General features: G+C 43.1%; 1 protein-coding gene across 1 annotated transcript in view; it reads right to left on the bottom strand.

The window, feature by feature from the left end:
* The window catches only part of LOC149239977 (uncharacterized), a 434082-nt gene that overhangs the window by 395212 nt on the left and 12714 nt on the right, over positions 1 to 26156 (bottom strand). The window contains exon 2 of the mRNA XM_089373600.1: positions 6090 to 6249. Within this exon, the coding sequence (XP_089229726.1) occupies positions 6090 to 6249 (160 nt within the window). The remainder of the gene's footprint in view (positions 1 to 6089; positions 6250 to 26156) is intronic.

The following is a 26156-nucleotide window of genomic DNA, read 5'->3' as shown; positions in this document are numbered from 1 at the left end:
ACTTCTTTGAGGGTTGTATGAGCTTAGTACATGGTGAAGTAAATCATAAGAAGCCCTTTCTCCTTATTTCCTTGATCTTGGGAGTACCTTCTTCCACTCAAATTCACAAAACCCTAGGTCTTGTGCAATCCAATTTGGGTCTCTTATAGGAAGCGAAGTGCCTTTTAAAGCCTAATATCATAACTTTGAGCATTCCTTGAGAGGTCCTAGTCCATCACCTTGCACAATAAACCATAGAATACCTATCAAAGGTGATCATTACTTACCGGGACTCCTCCCATCGGTGAAAGTCTGTAAAGAGCAAGGGACCTTGGCTGTGGTGACAATGAGCCATTGTCCCACTGTTAACACTTAGTCTAGCTCTTTGTCTTATAGAGTTCCCCTCTCCAATGCCTGCTAGATTTTGTGGTAACATGTCCTAGGTCCATCATCCTTAATGTATAGATGTAAGGAGGGATTAATCGTGGAGGCATGAGTTACCCCTTTCCTCGGCTTGCTTTTTCCACCCCTTTGGTGTGCCTTTTACTTCTTTTTTATAATTCTTTGATTTGGAGCATAGCTTAGAAGCCCAAGCTTGATTTTAATGATTTAGCATTTATTAACCCCTTAATGATGAGTTAGTTTATTGCTCATCAAGGTCGGGACATGCAAGAGCTCCTTTATTATGTGATGGAGCATCAAGTGCTCAAGGAACTGGGTGATGGCTAATGAGGGGTGTTGAGTTCATGCTAGGCTTTTGCCCACGCACTAATTAATGTCTTGGTCATCTTTTGCATTATAACTTTTCTTTTTCTTTCCTGTGGCCATTTCATGCTTTTATCGTTCTTAGTTGTATCAACCTCCAAGGCAAAGTTTATGTCCCGGACTCAAGGATGAGGATAAGAGGATGCCAATCTTAATGAACCAATGACCACAAGCCCGAATAATGGAGATGAAATTTGGGGAATGGTATAAAGTGGTTAGTATGGAAAATTATGAACACACTACTTCAATCTAGGTTTTCAAAGCAGTGACCCTCCTATAAGGCCTCAGAGGAGGTCCCACTGGACTAGGATTAAAAAAACTAACCCTCCTAGTAAAGTGAGAAAACAGGTTTACAGTCAAGATTGATCAATCATCCATATCACCCCTTAATCCATGTTAAAATGCCCAAAACATTAAGTAAAGGCACATGATCGCAAGATGGTTAAAGTACTTGCCGAATGATGACCCACCTTCCTTCAAGAGGAATACCAAATGGTGAGAGGTGTCTGACTGGTGCAAATGATGGAGGATCATAGCATATCATCATGCACTAAGCAAATATAGGGTTGTTGCTTGGCCAATTGTCCAAAGAAGGAAAAAAAATTCTCCTAATGGGTTACCCACTTTTTGGTGGGTAACAATATCAAGCTCCAATACCATGTGAAAATTTCAAACCCTAGGCGACTAAAATCAAACAAATAGATTGTTGAATTTAATTAATGCTGAAATTAAATTTCCGACCATAGCATCAAACACACAATAGCTATAACTTAAATAGCAAGAGCATAAAAAAAATCACACACACATAGGCAATGAATCCTTCAAATCAGCTTTTCATCCCTTTGAAAAACTTACAAGGAAAACTCCACATGATGCCCAAAAAACAGTTATCAAAATCACTCTAAACTCGAGCTTCTATAGGCTGCTTGAGAGGTACATCTCCTAAAAAAACAAAAAACAGCAATTCTCTATTGTACAGCCCTGCCATATGGATAGTACAATAGTTGTACGACACTGCTGTAATGATTCTATATGTCTGACCGAATCCATCTATACAACCATACAGAACTATTCCATAAGTTGTATGAGACCACGCACTACCCAGAACGCCTATTTCCTAGTTGTCTGCTCGTCTGCTCTCTCTCCCTCCCTCTCTCACTCAACCTACTCAACTGCTCATGTTTGTTGAGAGTCTCTACCTTTCCCTGTCTTTATAATTTTAGTAGAGAATCTATTTTAAAGATTTCTCCTAGTCCAAGTCATGCATGAGATACAATTTTAGACTCAACTCCTAAATATAAGACTTTCACTCTTTTTTACTCAAGTGAATTACAAAATAGAATTACTTTTCCAAAAGTAGAAATTCTTTTAAAAAAATGCCTCAAACTACTATTCGCATTAACATGTGCAGAAGTTTCTATCCAGCCTATAATTCTCAGCAAACATCTGGTTGTTGGTCTGGTAAGATTCGTAAGAATCAATTCCACATCTCATTCAATTGCTAGGTTGTCTATTGGATCTACAAAGGTTAAGGAAGAGGAGATAGTTCAAAAACAGGAAGGGGCTGTGGAAATGTTGAATGTGGATCAAAATCCATGACTAATAAAGGGAAGCAAGAGAAAGCATGTAGCCAACATGTGTTTATTCAACATCATTCAACATCTTTTAAAGTTACTTGATTTTAGGAGTATTTGTTCTAATATATGCTTGTAATAGCTCACAAAAATCCTCTACAAAGGACAATTTTCTTGTCATATATTGTCAAATTCAAATTTCAAAGACATCACAAAATGTTTTGTCGGACAGTCCTCTCCTATATGTATTATTATGCTGATCAGTGCAGCTGCAATAATTTTCTAATACAAAACATATCCATTCTTGCTATTAGAAAAAACAACCCAATCTTATAGGTAACCCAAGGAGAAAAGATATCAAAGTGCTTTGATAAGTTTCACCCTCTAGAGCAATCTTATCAATCATTAACCATATCTGAAAACTCTTTTTTTTAGCAGCAACAACGGCACTAAAACAGCCCCTAATTTCTTCAAATATGATGTTAAATTCACTTAATTGCCCTTTACTTAAGTTAAATAAGCATGACATATAGCTGTAAATGTTAAAGTCACTTAATTGCCCTTTACTTAAGTTAAATAAGCATGACATATAGCTGTAAATAACAAATCATGAAGAACATAGACAGTCAGAAATCAAATCAATTTACACAAGTACAGATAGCTGAAAAATTCATTAATATGCGTAAGATGAAGTAGTTGTGCATAACATAGCCTTATCACAAGGCTAGTACAATCCACTAGCTCTCCAAAACCCTAGCTAGGAAAAGCCAGGAAAACCCTAGTTCAACCAAAAAGCTCCAATCAGTGAATCACTCAAACAAGTCCTCCAAGTCAAGACATCTTCTCTTCTTCTTCTTATTCACCAAATACACTTGGGCTTCATTTCAAAACCCTAATCTCAAACCTACAAGGGATGAAACCATAACCCTAAACTTCAAGATGCTCCAAGAAGATCATGAAACCCTAGCAACTCCAAAAGAGAGAGGGAGAGAGACCAAGTACAAATGAAGATCTCAGAGAGAAAATATGACTCATGCACTCTACTTGATCACATCTCTAACACAAGAATGATAAGAATAAAGAGCTATATGATACGATAAAATATGAGTGATCATCATTTCCAACATCATCTTCTTCATAAGAGCAAACTTTAGTCACAAGAACAATCTGCAACAAAGACATCCTACTCCCACGTATAACTTCTCATAAGTTTTCCTCCTGAACCCTGGTGAATCACTCCAAGAAGACAAATAAAAAGAGAAGAGTACAACAATGATGATGATGAAAAGACTCTCTCCTTCCTCTATATATATGAGTTGTAAGGGAGGCCATGCCCTTACAAGCAACCTACAATAAACACATATAGGCCAGTGTTGCATGACTCGTATTCATATAAGACTTGTCTGCCTATTGACTCAGCGACCCATATAAGACTCAGCGAAAAAAATAAAAAATAAAATAAAATAATATATATATATATGAAAAATAAAAATAAAAAAGTCGAATTTTGAGGATCTTCACGGGTCTTATGTGGGTTCAATGCGAGTTTAATGTGGGTCTTCACGGGTGTGGGTAAGAACTGTGGGTTCTATGTGGGTGACTCGTCTCGCTATAAAACCCGTCAAGACCCGCGGGTACTCGTGGATCTTATAAGGGTCGTGCTACATGGATGTAGGCTCACACAAGTGATGTGTTACACTCCAAGGTTACACATGTCAAGCTCCAAGGTGATGTCATACACAATAAGGTCTCCAAGATGATGTAACTACACAAGGTGTGTCCACCCCGCTCCATCACAAGCCCATACAAACTATTTCATGTTAGTTTTTGATGGATATGGTAGCATCGAACAGGTGTGCTAGTCTCTACAATGTCAAAGAGGCTAAGGAACATGGGATCTCCAAAACCCAAAAAAGGTTTTGAGAGAAAACACTTAAGAACCTCTCAATTAAATTAATTGATCAATAATTAAAAAGTTCTCAAGTATAACTTAGGAAAATTGATTAATTAATGGGTATAAATTGAGGAAATCAATTTTGCTCTAGAACCTTCCAGAAAATTGACTTGACAGAGTCTAAGATGATTTGAGCCATCAATCATGATTAGATCTTGGTTGTTGATGCTCTAGTGAGAGATTATAAGAGCAAGTCGAAGGGGCTTGGAGAAGACACATCGAACATCGAGTGAGCAAGGCAGTTCGAATTACCCAGTTTGCAGTATTCAATAAGGTGCAGTTTGAGCCAAGGGAGAGATAGTAGCAGGTGTTTGCAGCAATGAGGATTTGCATAGAAAATATCAAGAGGTTTTCCAAGTTCCAAAGTCCGGAAAGGGAGGTCAAATTTATCTGCAAAAGAGGTCGTATAGAGCAATGCGAGTTGCCCAGATTGTCAGTGCGAATTGCCAAAATCAACTTGTTTCAGCTGTAGGAGGCCAGATCAGGGTCCAGAAGGTAAAGCGAGTGGTTTCCAGAGGCAAAAAGAGGCAGGATGGCTCACCTAGAATCAGTTTCTAGGCTGTACGAATTTCCCTAAGCCAGCAGTGCACATTTCAGGCAGCCAGTGCAAGTGTCAGGAAGAAGCGTGAGCAAACCAGAGGAGGTCGAGTTGATTTGCAGAGGAGATCTTGGATCTCTAGTCTATTTCCAGTTGAGATAAATTTTCAGAGGATTTCCAGTTAGGCATCCAGCTGTAATTCTCTATTTTTGATGCATAATAATAAAACCCTCATTTTTTGCACTAGTTTTTCCTTCAGGGTTTTTCTAGGGACTTTCGTCCAAAAATAATGGTGTCTATTTTTATTGTGTGTGCATCTACTTCTTAGTTCCAGTTTTTATATTTCCGCAGCGTAATTTTATTGTGAAGAATTGAAGTGTGAATTATTCGCTATTTGTTTTAATAATAATTACAGAAGACAAATAAATTGTTAAAGTTAGGAGAATAATATCCAATTGTTGCAGTTCAAGGATTTTTCATATTTCACTCCTCCTAAGCCATGTACTCATTGGGTTCACTCCCCTCGCATGAAAACACTATTGCAACTTAGATGTCCCCAAGCTAACTCCAAGACTCCATATAGGAATCCAAGCTATCCCATGCTATCTAGGGGTTAATGCCCTCCTTCGAGATGCACGACACTCCTAAGTCAAGGTGTTCTCCAAGAAAACGAAGCTCTCCATGTTGCTAATATGAACCAAGCTATCAAGAGAACTCCAATGCCTAGGGAAGAATGCCAAGCAAGCATCCACTGAAGTCAAGAAACCACTGAGCAAGCCATCTCCAATGTGCAAATCCATCATGGGCCATCTCCTATGTGCGAATCCATCTTAGACCATCTAGAGGCTGAACATACACCTCGTATCCCAAATCTCATAAAGCACCCCCAAACATGGTGTAAAGTTAAACACTTTCATAATAACTCAAAAGCTAACATTTTAGAACAGATTGACTTTCAAACTTCTTATGTTACATTTTTAATTAATCCAGTTATTATTTTCCAGCTCTATTGGCAGACAACGTTTACATAAAGAGGGATAACCATTAATGTCAAACCAACATCTTCAATTTTAAAGAATATGTTCCTAGAGACCTTTACACAGATTGACCTTCTGAGTTCTAATCTAAGGTAGTAGCTTTTCGATATTTTAATTCTTTGGTGTGCCATTGAAAGCGTTCTGCATTCTTAACTAGGCCAAGGTCACTTTAGTAACAAGATAAATGTAAAATCAGAAAATGAATGCAGATTACCACGAAAAAATGTACATAAACGGTGTACCTTTTAGCAAATGAGAAGGACTCATCTGAGAATAAGGTAAAAAGCCTTGTAAGGAGTGAAAACGCACTCGCACACCTCCACTGTTTGATCCCTCAACCTTTCCTTCAAATATTTCATGATTTTTTTTATATGTTTCTGCCTTCTTCCAATCCGCAGCTCTCTAATTATTCACCAAAAACAAATATCAGCTCCCTAAAGGATAATATTGAATAAATTTAAATAATAAAAGAATTGGAGAAACAAGGATATATACTACAAGCAGATTAAATAATCCTCTTTATTTCTTTTCTCGGTCTCAAGGAGTCTACTCTCATCGCCTGTCAAGATATTTCGCATAAGAAAATCAAATTGGCATACATTTTCAACTTCTAACTAATCTTCCATTCTTTAAACCATATCTAGCAATGTAACCAATTAAATTGAAAATGAGACGGAGCTTACAACTAGAAACTCCGAGTATAAGAGGATCCTTCATTGCAAATTATTCAATAAAGTAGAGTTTAGTGATAAATATTTTAATTTACCTTAATGCTTTGGGTTTATGCACATGATCTGAGAACTTTGGATATAAAACAAATCCTATGTGTAAAAAAAACTCTTTGATAATAGTTAGCACTTAGCAGTGTAACAATATTAACATGCTGAGATTTGTGATCCTTGTCATCAAGTTATCTCAAGAACCTTTCTGCTGTTCTTTAAAGGGATGTGAGCCGGTTTGGACTATGCAATATGTATTTTGTTGTTGATATAAGAAGCATTCTTTCAAAAACAACATTAGTATGAAGGGCTTTAATCCAAACATGCCCCCACTGAAACGCACAATATGTTTACGTTGTTAAACAACAAACTGTTACTTTGGAAATCATTGTGTTACTTTGGATTTAACATTTATTGTGTCCTCTTCATCTTGGAAGCTCAAGAACCTTTCTGCTGTTCTTTAAAGGGATGTGAGCCAGTTTGGACTATGCAATATGTATTTTGTTGTTGATATAAGAAGCAATCTTTCAAAAACAATATTAGTATGAAGGGATTTAATCCAAACATGGCCCCCACTGAAACGCACAATATGTTAACGTTGTTAAACAACAAACTGTTACTTTGGAAATCATTGAGTTACTTTGGATTTAACATTTATTGTGTCCTCTTCATCTTGGAAGACTAGTTTCCTCACAAAGAATTACGATGTTTTATTTGACCCTGATAAGAGGTACTAAAGTGTTTAGTGAACCACTGGCAGAAAGGAGTGACATTAGGTTGAGTTAAGTTCCCTTTGTAAGATTTTCATTTGCAATAACCATGTGAAGGAATTCAACAGAAATAGATCTGATGATGGAATTAGACAGTCAGGCATTCACTAAATTTTTTTACGCTTTACAAAATTCTTGATTTTCTTCAACAGATATGCTACGTTTTATCCTTATAAGGAATTCAAACTTTTTATTGAAAAATCAGTGTCTGGAGAGATCTGATAAAGGAAAAAGCCCCGCAAAACCCATACAGTAGTGCCATGGTTTGAACTCTACAATTCAAAGTTTTGAGCAGCAGAGTTTTAGCAGACAACTGGATAGGGGTCCAACCGGAACAGGAATGGTGCCAATGGCAGAGGCCTGAAGCGTGGAATCCAAAACAAGACAAAGAAATCTGGCAGCGATTTTGGCAGAACCTACAATTGCGGCAAATTCCATTCTCAGGGCACGAGGACAAACTGAGATGGGCTATGGCTCAAGAGGCACCTTCTCAGTCAAAGAGGCCTACCATCTAGAAGCAGGGCATCAGTGTTATTCTTTCAGATAATATAAGAAAAATAAATATAATAAGCACACACATAGCAACAAGTCATTCAAACCATGTACACCATGATTTACCCTGGAAAACCCCAATTGGGGAAAAACCAGCCAACATTAGATCTATTATTGTCTTGGGCTAAAACACAGCCAAGCCAGCCAATATCTTGGCCTTGACCAGGTGAGCCTTCACTGCTCTACTCTGACACTATACAATGGAGAATTCCCAAGCCTTTTAATGGCTTCAACTACATGTAATACCATGAGTCACCAATACCAAGTGCCCAAAACCACAATTGTTGACACAACCTCAACTCCACCACTGAGTCAAGTTTATCTAACAATCCCCCCTTTAAACTTGACTTTGGGTTTTCCTTGACCAAATTTAGCCAAGCCGGCCAAGTGAGCCAGCACCGCTCACCTCTAGGCCCTACCTCATCAACATCAAGGTATTTGCCAATCTCACATGTTGTCCTAGCTCAGCATGCTTCATCATATGACCATATGCGTCACCATATCACCTAGGTATACATCCAGACTTTACTAGTGATTTACCAGGGGTACACATGCCTTACCAAGTCTTACAATCATATGCCCATTTACATGAAATTTTTCAACTCCATTAATTTTTTTCATTGTTGCTATCCTGAGACACACAACCATTTCGCCACATGTAGTGCACTACTCTCCACATCTGGCTTCCATGGCTACATCTCACCTTGTCAAAGCTGCTATCTCTCCAGCTACAATCTTCAAGCATGCCTACTCTGCACCGATGGCTTCTAGTGGCTTGACCCGGCATGCATCGCAGTTATTTCTCATTGCTTATCTTTGCACATGGATCTCTGTGCAACATTATCCTCTTAGAGTTTGCGGGCTCCTCAACGAGTCTATGGGCTCTTTTTCTTCTACATGAGATGCTCTAACTTGTCCCTTTCACAATTGGCACAATTGCTCTCAACTCTTACTCTGTAAATCATTTCATTGACGCATTATGTCAAATACTTGGTGATTTTTTCTTCTTCACCCACTCCAGACCCTGTATCTTTTTCATCATAACCAGCATCTTCATTTATTGTTCATGGGAACCAATCCATTCCCATCAAACTGAGCCCATAGAGCAAGCCCGTCTCATTCCCAAAGGCCTTGAGGTTTATTAAAATTTGGGTACCAAAGGACAAGTGGTTCCGTAAGGCTTTGATCTTTGGCCTAAGGGAAAAGTGTCCAAACTTATTTGTACTTTTCTCCTAAAGTTTGTTTATAAGTGGTAAAGTCAATTTAATTTAAAAGTGACTTTATAAGTGGTAAAGTTATAGTCTACTTTAAAAGTGACTTTATAAGTGGTAAAGTTGCATTCTAATTTAAAAGTGACTTTATTAAAGTCAATGAAGAATTAGAAAGTGAAAAAGTGACTATGGAAATAAAAGGCTAAGTAGGTCTTTATTTAAGTGGGTGAGTTAAAAAATAGAAAGTGAGAATTAAATGCACATTTATTCTTATCCCTACATCTAAATGAATCTCAACCATTAGATCTTAGGGTAACCCAAAAGCTCATTTAGAGAGTAAAAGGAGAAGAGAAGAGAAAAAGATCAATTCATTATTTCATGAGCATTTGAGAGAAAGAGAAGAGAGAGCAAGGAGAAAATTTCTGAGCAGTGAAGAAGTGAAGGAGAGCAGCAAGAAGATATTTCAGCAAATCTGGGCAACAACATTTATTGGCACGCATCCCAAGGCAAAACCGTATAGCAGGATAAAGGCATGGAAATCGAGGAAGAGGGACAACAGTAAGGGCACAAATTTCGAGGCAGGTTTCAGAACGATTTTTGAGGCAGTCATACTGTTGAAATCCGTATGGTCCGTACAACAAGTATTGGGCACGATTTTCAAGGCACACTGTATAGCATTTAATGTTGTTTTATTGCTGGAAAAAAATTGTTTTGGCTATTTGCTGATTGACACGATTTTCGAGGTGGAGTTCCAACACGAAAATCGAGATAAGTTGTAATTTGTGGTTGCTGGAATTTTTACTATGTATTTCAGTTTCTCTGTAAAATCATTTTCAGACATAAAGAAGAGCTCTCAAACTAGTTTTCCCCAAGAGTTGTAGGGGGTTTTTCCAGGGTCACATTAACAGTGGAAGACAGGTTGGATGGGCAGAACAACTACAGTGCATGGAAGGAGAGAATCCAGAGCATCTTTGAGGAAGCAGAAGTCTGGGACATTATGGTAAATACCACACAGAACCCAGTAGTAGTACCTGCTGACCCTGTACAGTTGGCAGAGTTTAACAAAAAGAATACTATGGCAAAAATATTGATTCTGGAAGGAATCAAAGATCATGTCATTCCTCATGTGAGAGGAAAGACTTATGCACATGAGATGTGGACAGCCTTGACCAATCTTTACCAGAGCTAAAGTGAAAACAGGAAAATGGTCCTAAAGGAGAAATTGAAGGCCATTAAAATGGCTAAGATTGGCAGTGCTACAACATACCTCACAAAGATCACTTCAGTGAGAGATGGGTTGGCAATCTTAGGTGAGATCATTGCACCCACTGAGTTGGTGAGGATTGCTTTGAATGGTCTTCCCAAGACTTGGGAGAATTTTGTGGATGGAATTGTTGCACGGGAAAACCTTCCTGATTGGGAGAGGTTGTGGGATGATTGCATTCAGCATGAGATCAGAATGAACCATCTTGGGGCAGCCAAACAAGTGGAGGAGGATGAAAATGTGGCATTGTTAGCAAGAGGCAAGAAGGGTAAAGCAAAGAAGCAAGCTTCCAACAATGGAGGCAAAGGAAAAGGCAAAGGTAAAGGCAAGTAGCAAAACAAGGAGAAGAACTATTCCAAAGTCAAATGTTGGAATTGTCAAAAGTTGGGACACTATGTTATTGTGTGTCCGGAGAAGAAGAACAAGAAAGGGAGAGACAAACCCATGGCAGCTTCTACAGAGATAGAGAGCTTCTCAGAGAGCTTTGATCGGGAGTTTGGGTTCATAGCTTGTGAAGCCACTAGTGCAGGATCACCTGCCATATAGGTTCAGAGGGAGTGTGCATTCCCGCTACTAGCAGAGCATCTTCTAGCATTTGGTATGTTGACAGTGGCGCTTCCCGCCACATGACAGGAGTCAGAGAGTACTTCTCGGAGCTTTCAGAGGATGATACTAATACGGAGGTAGTACTTGGTTGTAATATTCCTAATTAGCCATGGCTAATTGGAATATTCGATTTTGTTCAATTTTTGCCTTCTATAGTTATTTGTAAATAAAAAGGTGAGGAAAGGGGGCATAACTCACTTTTAGAATAAAAAGTCACTTCCTAATAGCACAACGTTGTGACTTAAAGGGGAGTCAAGGGGGCCAAAGGGGGACGCAGAAATGGAGCCCACACAGACACATGGAGGAACTGTGCAGGACGGTAGAAACACGTGGCAAGAGGGGAATCACGCAGGAGGAGGTGAGCCTTGGGATTGAGAGAGGCAAAGGCTACAAAAGAGAGAGGAGCCCCCTCATTTTGATCATTCCTGTTATGAACATTTGTGATAATCATTTTGACTTAGAGCACATTGGCTGTTTAGCTAGTCTGCAACACTGTTTAGTGCATTGAGTGTCTCCGTTCAGAGATCTCACCCTTAGCCCTAGGGGACTTTGAGTGCCTGCTCGGGCAAGGTATTTCCATTGGCATTCCAGCAGTAGTTTCATCAGCATTTCAGCAGCAGTTTCATCAGCGTCTTGGAGGACTGCGCAACATTGAGAGGAGGACGCAGTTCTTTCTGGCAGGAGTCTGGGTTGAGGGTTTGTAGGAGGATTTGTGCTGAGAGGTAGAGCAGGGGATCAGCTCTTGCATATTGGAGAGTTTTGGCAGGGGTTTCAGGTAGTTTTCTGGAGGGTTTCATTCAGTGGTAGTGCAGAGCATTGAGGGACTGCGCAAAACCCCAAGCGGGTGATTTTCGAGGGTCGGCCATTTCAGAAAAGCTTTCTGGGCTTTTCTGGGTCTCTTGAGTAAAGTCCGATTCCAGAGTTTCAGCCTTTTTTGAGGAGGGGAGCAGCCCCAAATCCTCATTTGATTTCTAGCAACAACACGAGTCACTACAGTTCTCCAGCAGCTTGGACGCAGTTTAGAGAGGGGCCATTCCTTTGCTATTCTGAGTGTATTTCTTCACTTGCCTGGTGCAAGTCGAGGTGCCATCTTCCTAATCACCTCCTGTACTCATTCTATTACTTAGTATAATAAAATGGCTCAGCTTTCTCTCTGCATTTCTTGAGTATCTGCTTATGGTTATATTGTTATATGTTGCATCATTGTTATTTGTATCTCTTTGAGCATTCTTGGTTATTATACCACTTGTGTGTTTCTCATATACTCTTAGACAGAGTCTGGAAAGGGCCAGGTAGCCTCCGGATCTCGTCCTCTTTTCAGAGGCAACATATCTGGTAAATGCCCTCCCAGTCCATCTCTGGTTGGAGTTTTTCTTGTGTTTGAGGAATATTCATGGTAAGGGATATTACAGTGGTATCAGAGCATAGATCTGGCTCAACCTGTGGAGCTAGCAATCTATGACACCGGGGGAAAAGCCCTATATTTGTTACAGAGGTCGGAGGTACAGAGACACTGAGCGTAGGTTGGAGAACACTTACAGAGAGGGAGACTGTGTTTCGGTGGTGGACGCAGAACAGGAGGAGCCTGTGGTAGACGCAGAACAGAGGGACCATGTGGTGGACGCAGAGCGGGAGGCCCCGATGGCAGATGATGATGGGAAGAGATTTGCGGATATGCTCCTCAAATCAGTACAGGATCTGTCGAGGCAGATTAAGGTGATAGGGCAAAGATTCACGGCAGTAGAGGCCAGACAGCGTGAGAGCCCACGGGTTTTCCAGGTTAGTGAGGGATCGGGTGCATCCTACCATTTGCCAGAGCAGCGTGATACTGCGCAACAGGTGGTCTCACATGCCCCTACACGCTCTACCATGCCCACTTTCTTAGGAGCAGACATGGGGGCCATAGCCCAGCAGGAGGCAGAGCCCGGACATATGGGCAATTATTTTGCAGAGTACCAGGCCTATGGGCAGGAGTTCAAGGAAGCCCTCTCATTCAAAGATTTTGTTCAGCTCCAGCGGGATAGTAGACCCCGCGACCATCACAGAGGGTATTGGCATTACCATGATGGTGACATCCACTGTGCAGCGAGTAGATTCCACTTGCCTACGTTTGATGGGTCATCAAACAGTTCGGCAAAGTCTTGGGTGGAGAAGCTGGACATTTATTTTCAGCTAACCAGATGTCGGAGACAGAGGCCATCAAGGTGGCAACATTGCACTTGGATGGTGAGGCCCAGGATTGGTGGTTTCATCGGATGGTTACACTCAGGCACTCCACAGTGACGACATATGCTGAGTTTACCAGGAGATTGATGGAGCGATTTGATCGGAGGGATCCAGAGCAGCATTTTTTTGAGTTGACGAGGCTCAAACAGACAGGGAGCCCAGAGACCTACATTGCAGATTTCTTGAGGGTCTCCGTGATGGTGCCAGACCTATCCACGGCACGGAGGGTCTATATGTATGTTGAGGGCTTAGCAGAGCCACTTCGGGGTCTAGTCCGATCCACTAGACCAGCCACACTCCAGGACGTTATCAGCAGGACCAGAGACTTACAGGATGTCTTACCCAGGACCTGGACACCTTACCCCCAAAGACAGAGTTTCCAGTCTAAGGGGAAGGATGTGATGATTCCACCTCCAAAGGGGAATCCTAGACGAGTACAGATTGATGACGATGTCAAGAGGGAGCTGAAGAAGAAGCGGTTGTGCTTCACATGTCAGTAGTCGTTGGCACCAGGACATAGATGTGCTACTGGTAAAGCACATTTTATTGAGGTCTTCTCCGAGAGCAATGGAGAAGAGGATGACGAGGATGATGTGAAGGCAGGAGATAGCCATGTTGTACAGGGACCTTTACCACCTCCACCGCCAGCAGCAGGTGGTGCATCTTTTGCACCCACCGGAGGGACCCTTGTAGCATTGCGAGGAGTTCCCAAGTATCTGATGCTATGCGTAGGAGGGACAGTACGTGGCCAGCGAGTATCAGTTTTGGTTGACAGTGGGGCGACCCACAACGTCATCGATGCACAGATGGTTGAGCGGAGAGGTATACAGACAGAAAGCTTCGATGGGTTTTCAGTCTTGGTCCCAAGAGATCACACCATGACGTGTGCTCGTTATGTTCCAGAGCTTTCAGTGACGATGGGCACCTACACATTGACTGACCACTTTTTAGTGGTCGATATTCCGAACACCAACATGATATTGGGTGTTCAGTGGCTTATCACTCTAGGGAAGGTCACGATAGATTGGAAGACCGTAGAGATGGAGTGGGATGATGAGAAGACAAGGAGGCATGAGAAGATACGGGGAGAGCACACATATCTGCCTCAGACTGTTTCGGCTCACCGGATGGAGGCAGTCTCGCGAAAGGGAGACATAGAGTGGGCAGTGGAGCTGCGTGCATCAGAGGCAGGGACTACAGGGCAGACGGTACATCCAGAGATACAGTCTATCCTTGATCAGTATGCCATAGTGTTTGGGGAGATTCCACCAGGACAGCCACCAGATCGGGGGTTTGAGCACACCATCGAGCTTGAGTAGGGCATACAGGCCGTGATTACCACCCCCTATAGGCACCCCAAGGCCTATCGGGATGAGATTGAGCGGGCTATCCAGGAGTTGCTGGCTCTTGGGCACATCCGACCGAGCACGAGTCCTTTTGCTTCTTTTGTGGTGTTGGTGAAGAAGAAGGACACTACATTGAGGATGTGCATTGACTACAGGGCCCTGAACAAGAAGACCCTAAAGAACAGGTACCCCATACCCAGGATCGATGAGTTGATGGATGAGTTGAGAGGGGCACATTTCTTCTCAAAGATTGATTTGAGATCTGGGTACCATCGGATTCGCGTGAGGGAGCAGGACATTCCCAAGACCGCCTTCAAGTGTCACTATGGGCACTTTGAGTTCTTGGTGGTGCCTTTTGGGCTAACCAACGCCCCAGCTACATTCCAGTCCTGCATGAATCACATCTTCCGTAGTCACTTGAGGAAGTTTGTGTTAGTATTCTTCGATGATATTCTCATTTACAGCAGGACTTGGGAGGAGCATCTCCAGCACATTGAGACAGTATTGCGTATCTTACAGGAGCAGCAGTTCTATGCCAAACTCTCCAAGTGTGAGTTTGGGTTGACGCAGATGTTGTATCTGGGACACATCATAGGGGTGGACAGAGTGAGGGTCCACAAGGAGAAGATCAGGGCCATTGGAGAATGGCCGGAGCCGAGAAACATGACGGAACTTCGAGGATTCATTGGCATTTGTACTTACTACCAGAAGTTCGTCAAAGGTTTCTCACAGCTTGCTGCACCCCTGATAGATTTGACGAGGAAGGGGGCATTCAGTTGGTCGAATACAGCACAACGAGCCTTTGATAGGCTCAAGGAGGTTATGAGCCGCTGCCCAGTGCTTGCGTTGCCAGATTTTACGCAACCATTTGTTTTGGAGTGTGATGCGTTGGGAGAGGGGATCGGCGCAGTATTGATGCAGGGAGGTCACCCTATAGCCTTTGAGAGCCGGAAGCTCCTTCTGCACGAGAGGTTGTATTCCATATACATCAAGGAGATGCTGGCCATCATGCATGCATTGGCTAAGTATCGGCAATATTTGGTGGATAACAGGTTCAGGGTGAGGACTGATCACAACAACCTCAAGTTCTTTTTGGAGCAAAGCAGCTACAGGAGAGGCAGCAGAAGTGGATCAGTAAGATCCAAGCATATGACTTTGACATTGAGTATGTCAAGGGTAAGAACAACGTGGTGGTAGCAGATGCCCTTTCACGTAGACCAGCCACGTTGTCTCTTATGAGCTTGGATACAGATTGGAGGGCTCGAATCTTAGTAGAGTACTCCAAGGACAGGTTTGCATGTGAGGTTCTAGATAGGCAGGTGGCAGATGACAGGTACAGGGTGGTCAATGAGATCATCTATTACAGGGACCGGATCTTCTTGACTAAGGGGTCTTAGCTCAAGAAGAAGATACTCCAGGCATCACATGATTCACCTTTGGCAGGACATCAGGGGTTTACCAAAACCTACAAGGCCATCAGAGAGAGGTTCTCATGGAAGGGCCTCAAGGAGGACGTACTCTAGCACATCCGGGAGTGCGATGTTTGCCAGAGGAACAAGGGAGAGATGAGCCATCCCGCGGGTTTATTGCAGCCTCTTCCCATTCCGGAGGGGAAATGGGAGAGTATTTCGATGGACTTCATCACAGGGTTGCCCATGGTACAGGGCAAGGATTGTATCTTTGTCGTCGTTGATCGACTGACGAAGTACGCACATTTTTTTGCCATATCCGCACACTATACAGCAGCACAGGTGGCCGAGCTGTTCTTCAGGGAGATCTTCAGGCTACATGGTCTTCCTAAGACCATCGTCAGTGATAGGGACAGCTGTTTCAGGGGCGGGTTTTGCCAGGAGCTTTTCCGGTTAGTGGGGACGGAGTTGACACCGAGTACCAGTTATCACCCACAGACGGATGGGCAGACAGAGATAGTTAACAAGTGGCTGGAGGGCTACTTGCGTAACTATGTCAGTGGGCAGTAGCGAGCATGGCTGAAGTGGCTGCATCTGGGGGAGTACTGCTACAATACTTCACATCACATGTCCATTGGTATGTCACCATTCTATGCCTTATATGGGTATCATCCTTTATCTTTTGTTGATGCGATGTTTGGTGATAGCAGGGCTCCTAGAGCCAAGATATGGATCCAAGAGAGTCAGGATATCCTCCGAGCTCTCAAGGATAACATGGCTACAACGCAGAACTAGCAGAAGCTGTATGCCGACACGGGTCGGGTAGAGAAACAGTTTGAGGTAGGGGACATGGTCTACCTACGATTACAGCCATACCGACAGTCGTCACTGAAGCAGAAGGGGGCTGAGAAGCTCAAGCCCCGCTTTTATGGGCCATACAGGGTGATAAGCAAGATTGGACAGGTTGCATATGAGTTGGAGCTGCCCCAAGGCAGCAAAATTCATAACATTTTTCATGTATCATGCCTGAAGAAGGCATTGGGGCAGCAGATGACAGTGACAGATGAGCTACCACCCATGGATGATGAGGGGCATTTGGTATTTCAGCCGGAGGCTATCATTGATACCAGGGAAAAGCAACTACGGAGCCAGACGGTCTGAGAATTCTTGGTGAGGTGGAAGAATTTGTCGGATGAGGATGCCACTTGGGAGAGTGAGAAGATCTTACAGCATCCATCACTTCAGTTGCTTGAGGACAAGCAACGTTTTGCCGAGGGAGACTATAATATTCCTAATTAGCCATGGCTAATTGGAATATTCGATTTTGTTCAATTTTTGCCTTCTATAGTTATTTGTAAATAAAAAGGTGAAGAAGGGGGACATAACTCACTTTTAGAGTAAAAAGTCACTTCCTAGTAGCACAACGTTGTGACTTAAAGGGGAGCCAAGGGGGCCAAAGGGGGACGCAGAAATGGAGCCCACGTAGACACATGGAGGAACTGCGTAAGAGGGTAGAAACACGTGGCAAGAGAGGAATCACGCAGGAGGAGGTGAGCCTTGGGATTGAGAGAGGCAAAGGCTATAAAAGAGAGAGGAGCTCCCTCATTTTGATCATTCCTATTATGAGCATTTGTGATAGTCATTTCGACTTAGAGCACGCTGGCTGTTTAGCTAGTCTGAAGCACTGTTTAGTGCATTGAGTGTCTCTGTTCGGAGATCTCACCTTTAGACCCGGGGGACTTCGAGTGCCTGCTCGGGCAAGGTATTTCCATTGCCATTCCAGCAGTAGTTTCATCAGCATTTCAGCAGCAATTTCATCAGCGTCTTGGAGGACTGCGCGGCACTGAGAGGAGGACGCAGTTCTTTCTGGCAAGAGTCTGGGTTGAGGGTTTACAAGAGGATTTGTGCTGAGAGATGGAGCAGGGGATCAGCTCTTGCATATTGGAGAGTTTTGGCAGGGGTTTCAGGCAGTTTTCTGAAGGGTTTCCTTCAGTGGCAGCGCAGAGTATTGAGGGACTGCGCAGAACCCCAAGGGGGTGATTTTCAGGGGTCAGCCATTTCAGAAAAGCTTTCTGGGCTTTTCTGGGTTTCTTGATTAGAGTCTGATTCCAGAGTTTCAGCATTTTCTGAGGAGGGAAGCAGCCCCAAATCCTCATTTGATTTTTAGCAACAGCAGCAGCACGAGTCACTACAGTTCTCCAGCAGCTTGGACGCAGTTTAGAGAGGGGCCATTCCTTTGCTATTTTGAGTGTATTTCTTCACTTGCCTGGTGCAAGTCGAGGTGCCATCTTCCTAATCACCTCCTGTACTCATTCTATTACTCAATATAATAAAATGGCTCAGCTTTCTCTCTGCATTTCTTGAGTACCTGCTTATGGTTATATTGTTATATGTTGCATCATTGTTATTTGTATCTCTTTGAGCATTCTCGGCTATTATACCACTTGTGTGTTTCTCATATACTCTTAGACAGAGTCTGGAAAGGGCCAGGTAGCCTCCGAATCTCGTCCTCTTTTCAGAGGCGACATATCTGGTAAATGCCCTCCCAGTCCATCTCTGGTTGGAGTTTTGCTTGTGTTTGAGGAATATTCCTGGTAAGGGATATTACATTGGTGATGACAACATGGTTAGAGCAGTCGGTGTGGGGACATTGACATTTGATAAGGGACCCAAACCTCGCTTGAAAGTGTCAGATGTTCTATATGTGCCTGGAATGAAGAAGAACCTAATATTCATCTCAGCACTTGAGGACAGAGGGTATGATGTGTTGTTCAGCAGAGGGCAGGTGCTTATATATCCTAGGGGAACTCCAGCTTCTTCAGCTAGAGTGATTGGTGTGCTCCATGCCAAGGTGTACAAGTTCTCCTTCTAGCCCCTAATGGCATTGAGTAGTAGCACCCGAGACAAGACCGACAGCAAATCTAGCAGTTCAAAGTTGTGTGAGATTTGGCACTGCAGGATGGGGCACATGTATCATGGGGCCTTGAGTACATTGCGGGAGATCACCACTGGTGTGCCAGATTTCAGTTCTGATCACCTTGATGTATGCAAAGGATGTACTATAAGGAAGTTTGCCAGATCCCCATTTCCCAGCAGTGACAGTAGAGCGACTAGGATCCTTGACTTGATTCATACCGATGTGAGTGGTCGGATGTCTCATGCATCCTTGAGTGGCTATGAGTACTATGTTTTATTCATTGATGACCACTCCAGGAAGACCTGGATTTATTTCTTGAAGACCAAGAATGAGGTCTTCAAGCGGTTTCAAGAGTTCGAAGCTCTTGTGGAGACCCAGACATGTAGGAAGATCAAGGTCCTCAGGTCGGACAATGGAGGGGAGTCTACCCTTTGTGAGTTTGTTGATTTTTGTGCTGAGGCAGGCATTAGGAGGGAGTTCACAGTTCCTTACTACCCCTAGCAGAATGGGATTGTGGAGAGGAAGAACAGATCCATTGTAGGGGTTGCCAAAGCCATGCTTCATGATCAGGGGTTACCTTTATTTTTGTGGGCAAGGGCCTGCAACACTGTTGTGTACTTGCAGAAAAGGAGTCCACGTTGTGCCTTGGGGAATGTGACTCCGAAGGAGGTTTTTTCTGGGAAGAAGCCTAATGTTGGGCACTTTCGTATCTTTGGGTTCCTTACATATTCCTATGTCCCCAAGGAGAACAGGTCCAAGCTAGAGCCCACTGTAGACAAGGGCATATTTGTGAGTTATAGCGAGATCTCGAAAGCTTATCGGATTTATATTCCTACGTAGAGGAAAGTGGTTGTCAAGCGAGATGTGAAGTTCGAGGAGGAAAGAGCTTTCAGGAGGTCACGGGAGTTAGAGTATCCAGAGTCACCAGACCCTCAAGAGCAGCTGAGTCAGTCACAAGGATCCAATGGTCAGGGATCAGGAGGTACATCGATTACAGTGTCAGGTCCATCAGTGAGCAGTGGCTCTCAGAGTCAGGTGGGTGGTTCTTCGGGCAGCATGCAGGGCAGTCCGCAGAGCAGTTCACAGGGTAGTCCACTAATGGATAGTTCGCACGGTACTTCAGCATCTACAGGCACAGATTCAGGCATGAGGTCAGTTGGCAGGCCTTCAGGAGTTCAAGCTTCTGATGATGATGAGGATTCTTTCACTCCGGTGGGAGAAGTATGCTAAGGGAAGAGGAAACCCAAGTGGCTTCAAGATACCTTGCGCGAGGCCACATTAGTTGTTGGGCCAAAGAGACAAGTTAGAGATAGTAAACCACCTGAGTGGTTTTATACTTACATGGCATTAGTAACAAGCATTGTTGACTCTCAGCCTTCTAGTTATGAGGAGGCATCTAGCCAGCAGGTCTGGAGAGAGGCCATGATGGAGGAGTATTCTTCTATTATGAAGAACGATGTTTGGGAGGTAGTGTTGAGGCCTGAAGGTAAATCAGTGGTTACTTCCAGATGTCTCTACAAGATAAAGCATGATGCAGATGGCCGCATCGAGAAGTTCAAGGCTCGATTTGTGGCGAGAGGGTTCTCACAGGCAAAGGGAGTTGACTATGAGGAGACCTTCGCTCCCATAGCTCGGTATACATCTATTCGCTTCATTATATCGATTGCAGCAGAGATGGGTTGGAAGATCCACCAGATGGATGTGAAGACCGCATTTCTCAATGGCTTCATTCAGGAGGAGGTTTATATTGAGCAGCCACAGGGCTTTGAGGTGCAGGGGAAGGAGTCCCATGTATGCAGATTGAAAAAGGCACTCTATAGCCTAAAGCAAGCTCCTAGAGCTTAGTACTCTACGATTGATACATACTTGCAGCAGTTGGGTTTCACAAAGAGTGAGGCTGATTCGAACCTATACTTCATTGTGGTGGGTGAGGAGCCCCTCATTCTGGTGTTGTATGTTGATGACTTGATCATCACTGGTGCAAAGAGACTAATTGAGGGTTGCAAGAGAGATCTTGCTTCAGGTTTTGAGATGAAGGATATCGGCTTGATGCATTATTTTATGGGATTGGAGGTGTGGCATGAGGAGGGGCATTTCTTCCTGGGACAAGGGAAGCACATTGTGGATAGTCTTAGCAGATTTCACATGGAGGACTACAAACCCATGTCTACACCTATGATCACTAACTGAAAGAAGCTTCACGCTTCTGATTCGGAGTTGGTGGATCCTACTCTATACAGACAGTTGATTGGTAAATTGATGTATTTGGTCAACACACGACGAGATATATGTTTTGCAGTATTTGGTCATGTGTGAGCCCAGGAGAGTGCACTGGGTGGCTGCAAAACACATTCTTTGTTACTTGCAGGGGACTGTGGATTTTGGTCTAGATTATAGACAAGATGACGGAGTGAGACTGGTAGGGTACACGGATTCAGATTGGGCAAGTTGTGCTTCAGATAGGAAGAGTACTTCCGAGTGTTGTTTTGGGTTGGGTTCGGCAGTTGTGTCGTGGATCAGCCGGAAACAACAGTCAGTTGCATTGAGCTCGGCTGAGGCAAAGTATATGGCTGCTAGTTTGGCTAGTTGTGAGGCCATATGGCTTCGCAAGATGTTGTTTGGTTTATTTGGTCAGGCATTGAGACCTTCAGTAATTTACTGTGATAATCAGAGTTGCATAAAATTCACGGAGAATCCAGTTTTTCATGACAGGACAAAGCATATTGAGATCAAGTATCACTTCATTAGAGACTATGTCCAAAAGGGCGCTGTCAAGCTTGAGTACATTTCCACAAATGAGCAGGTAGCGGACATTTTCACCAAAGCCTTACCATGGGGCAAGCATGTCTACTTCAGAGACAAGATGGGAGTGGGAGGAACACTTTCCTCAATAAGGAGTGTTAAAATTTGGGTACCAGAGGACAAGTGGTTCCCTAAGGCTTTGATCTTTGGCCTAGGGAAAAGTGTCCAAATTTATTTGTACTTTTCTCCTACATTCTAATTTAAAAGTGACTTTATAAGTGGTAAAGTTACATTCTAATTTAAAGGTGACATTATTAAAGTCAATGAAGAATTAGAAAGTGAAAAAGTGACTATGGAAATAAAAAGCTAAGTGGATCTTTATTTAAGTGGGTGAGTTAAAAAATAGAAAGTGAGAATTAAATGCACATTTTTCTCATCCCTAGATCTAAATGAACCTTAGCCATTAGATCTTAGGGTAACCCAAAAGGTCATTTAGAGAGTAAAAGAAGAAGAGAAGAGAAAAAGATCAATTCATTCTTTCATGAGGATTTGAGAGAAAGAGAAGAGCTAGCAAGGAGAAAATTTTTGAGCAGTGAGGAAGCGAAGGAAAGTAGCAAGAAGATATTTCAACAAATTTGGGCAGCAGCATTTATTGGCACGCATCCCAAGGCAAAACCGTACAACAGGAGAAAGGCACAGAAATCAAGGAAGAGGGGCAGCAGCAAGGGCACAAATTTCGAGGCAAGTTTGGGCATGATTTTCAAGGCAGTCGTATTGTTGAAATCCGTACAGTCTGTACAACAAGTTCTGGGCATGTTTTTCGAGGCAAGCCGTACAACATTTAATGTTGTTTTATTACTAGAAAAATTTCTATTTTTGTTGTTTGCTGATTAGCATGATTTTCGAGGTGGAGTTCAAGCACGGAATTCGAGATAAGTTGTAATTTGTGGTTGCTGGAATTTTTACTATGTATTTTAGTTTCTCTGTAAAAGCATTGTCAGAAATAAATAAGAGCTCTCAAAGTGGTTTTCCCCAAGAGTTGTAGGGGTTTTTCCAGGGTCACATTGACCAAAAATCACTGTGTTATTTTTTGTGTGTGGCTGTCATAATTTTGCTGTGTTTTATTTCTGCAATTTCAGCAGTTGTGAAATCTCTAAATTTGTGTTTTCAGAAAATATTGTCATTTCCATATTTTAGAATTTTTATCATGCTTGGATTTAAAACTAAATGCATGGAGTGATAAGGAAAACTGATAACCAGAGTGGGGGTTGAAATTTGTTCAATGTTTTTTGTATTCTCGCACTCGTGCAACCACCACTCAAACTTGGAATGCCCCTTGATCTGCAGGTTCTAAATCATATCTTGAAGTCTCTTCTCCTTCACTGATATCAACGCAAAATTACCACTTAAAATGCAATAGGAAACTCACCATAATGCATCCCTCCTACTCACTGCAATCATGGGAATCGAAACCAGGGCAAAAAGACACCATGAGAATCGTTGCCAGGACAATAAGTGGATAAAGCATAAGCATATTTACAAACCTTTCAGCAAATTCCCTAACTAGAAGCATCACCCATGGTCTGATATCTAAGAAACCCTTAGCCTTTATGCACAAACACAAAATGGAAAACCTAGCAGGCATCACAATTATTCGGAGAAAATAATTAAAAAACAAACTCAACAATTTTCGACAACCACCCTGCAAATATTCTTCATGCCGGCAAGAATATTAATTGCAAATCAATGCGTTTCAAACACAATTTTGTGAGGAAAAGCATGGTTCAAGGGATCAGATAGGTAAACAAGGGGGCGCCATTGAGCATAAAAAGGTAATATTGGGGTGGGAACCCATCTCGCCTTGATACGAGAGCTTAGCTCTCATTATCTACCCTTTTGAACCTCCATGCTATATTTATCATCCACAACTAAATTTCCATGCACATCGACAACACATTCTTGGCATCGCAGATTTGGCAGAGATGTTGAATATCACTACCAATTAGCGAGGTATTTTTTAGTGGTCGTGGCAAGCCTTCAATCATTTCCACGAGAACGAGCAGCCAAAGCTTACATGCTTTGCTCACCACCAACCATCATCGCGTCCACAAGAATGTTGAAATTTCTAAATGTTAACCATTAGAAATCCCTACTGCATTATCTGGTTTATTTCACCTACTTGTTTATTCCATTAACAAGTTATTTATACATATAAATACTGAAAATAAACACAAATGCAGCCTTAACTCACATACAGATCAGCAACTGAAATACTAGACAAACACACAAGGGGCACCGTTAATTTTGGACAATCCTTCCCGGAAAAACCCAATGCAGGAAAATCGATGCAACAGTTCTGAGGGTTTTATTATTATGTAGATTTCTTGAGTACAGCTAGGGTGTCGAATTGGCTCACCCAACAAAGACTGTTATACGGCAGTAATACCTCTTCTTAGAGACAAATATTCAGCTAGTTTTCCCCATGAAAATCCTTCTAGCGCTTCTCCAAGGCTCTGCGTTCGCCCTGCTAGCCACAACGTCACTCCTGAACCCTCTACGTCAACCTTCTGCCTCTCTGCGTCAGCTCTTTGGCCTTCCGTTTCAGCCACGCAAGCCCCTCAGCCTCTACGCAGTCTCTAGTTGCCTCTGTGTGGCCCCTGTTGCCTCTACGTCAGCTTCTTCAGTCACTGCACTGACCCTCAGGCACTATCTCTGCCTCTCTGCTATGTACTCACTACCCCTCACTGCAGCATATCACTTGTTCGAATTTTCTCAACAAACCCCGCTCCAGAAAATCGAACTGACTGAGCAATCTTGGTGTGTTTCCAACCGACCCTCAAGCCTCCTCTTATACTTTTCCTGTTGAGTCTTCAACGGCCGAGATTAAGTCCCTAATCAACAGATAAGATTAGATTTGGCTTGATCCATGTCATTTAGAACATTCTCACCCAGTTTTATATTAATACCCATTAATATTTTAATTTTCCTGTGTTTAGACTTAGGAACCCCATTAAAAATATTAATTATTTTAATATCTCTTTAACTGGGTGGAATTTCCCCTTCCATTTTTGGGTTTTGGAGATCTCATGTGCTTTAGCCTCTCCACCAATTTTCATGGCTAGAGCACATCCGATGCTACCACAAATCAACACTCCCTCTTAGCGAGGAATGTGCTCTAGTAATGCTCCACCACTGAACATCACACTGATTCTTCTGCACCGGTACCTGTGTTGATGCTTGGCCTGCTACCCAACATCCACTGCACTGTTACCCATGGCTCTGCCACTGCCATTGCTACATCTGTACTGCAACTCCCTCTCAACATGTTGCATCATGCTGCCCATAGCACTACCACTGTTAATTGTTGCACTGCAACTCAATTACCGAGAAGTAACTGATCTACCCAAATACTGACATCCTTGTCAATCCAAAAGCCTCCTGACACTGAAGCTACCTCTGCTGCTATCTTGTGCTCCCTCTGCTGCCTCTCCGTTGTTGCAACCACCTTTGTGCCTCTCGCACTGCTACAAACACCTGTGTGCCTCTCGCAATGTTGCAACCCCCACTGCGCTGCTACAGACCTCTGCACTTTAGCACTACCTTGTCACTCCATCGCATCTTGCTTCTACCAACATCCGTCATCATGCTACTGTCATTCGGGGCTCCCATAGGCAGATATGGTCCAAGAGTTTGGGTACCTCAAGGATCCTGTCCCTCATCTTCTGTAGTCCTCCTGACTATAGCTCGATGTCACCCCACCTCTTCTCTAGAGGTTCATGAGCACTCATGGCACAGTCGTCATCAGTATCGAGTCAAAAGCTGCCTTGGAGTCAAAAGCCTCTCCCTTATTCTTCTTCCTGGGACACTAGGTTGCATAATGACCCAGCTCCCCACAATGGAAGCACTTCACCTTGGAGATGTCCTTCTTCCTCTTCCCCTGTTGTCCCGCAGATGCTAGAGCCGCATCCTCCTCCTCCTCTTTCTTGATTCAACCTCCTTTGCTGCTACTCCTCGCCTTGGTCAACCGTCTGATCTCTTCTTGGCGAAGAGCTGCCCACATCTCTTCCCATCCTGGAAGAGTAGCTCTGCCCAAAATGCCTTGGACAAATGTCTCCCACTCCTCGGAGACTGCATTCAGGGCAGTCCTCACCATGAACTCCTGATCCGGCGTGGCCCCTATGGAAGTAAGTTGGTCCCAAATCTCCTGCAATCTGAGGAGGTATAGATCTATTTGCTCCCCCTTTTGCATCTGATACGACCGCAACTGATTTTCCAATAGCATCTTCCGCTGCACGGAAGTGCCCTGATACAATGTCGTCAAAGTATCCCACGTCTCCTTTGTCGTGTTCTTTTCGGCAATATGTGATACGACATGACCCTTGACCCCATCAAGGATTATGCACTTCGCCCTCGCCATTGCATCCTCACTTCTCATTATCAGTTGGGTCTACTGGGTTAGCCACGGTTCTCAAAGCGAAGCCCTTGATGCGATGTCTATCCAGGACTGACAGAATCCTGGCCTTCCAGTCCCGTCCAACCTGTCCTGA

Source organism: Pinus tabuliformis, chromosome 8 (genome assembly GCF_031772625.1).
Source record: "Pinus tabuliformis cultivar Carrire ecotype Pingquan chromosome 8, CPIR1, whole genome shotgun sequence".
In the NCBI taxonomy this organism is placed as follows: domain Eukaryota; kingdom Viridiplantae; phylum Streptophyta; class Pinopsida; order Pinales; family Pinaceae; genus Pinus; species Pinus tabuliformis.
This window is presented reverse-complemented; position numbering and strand designations above follow the sequence as displayed.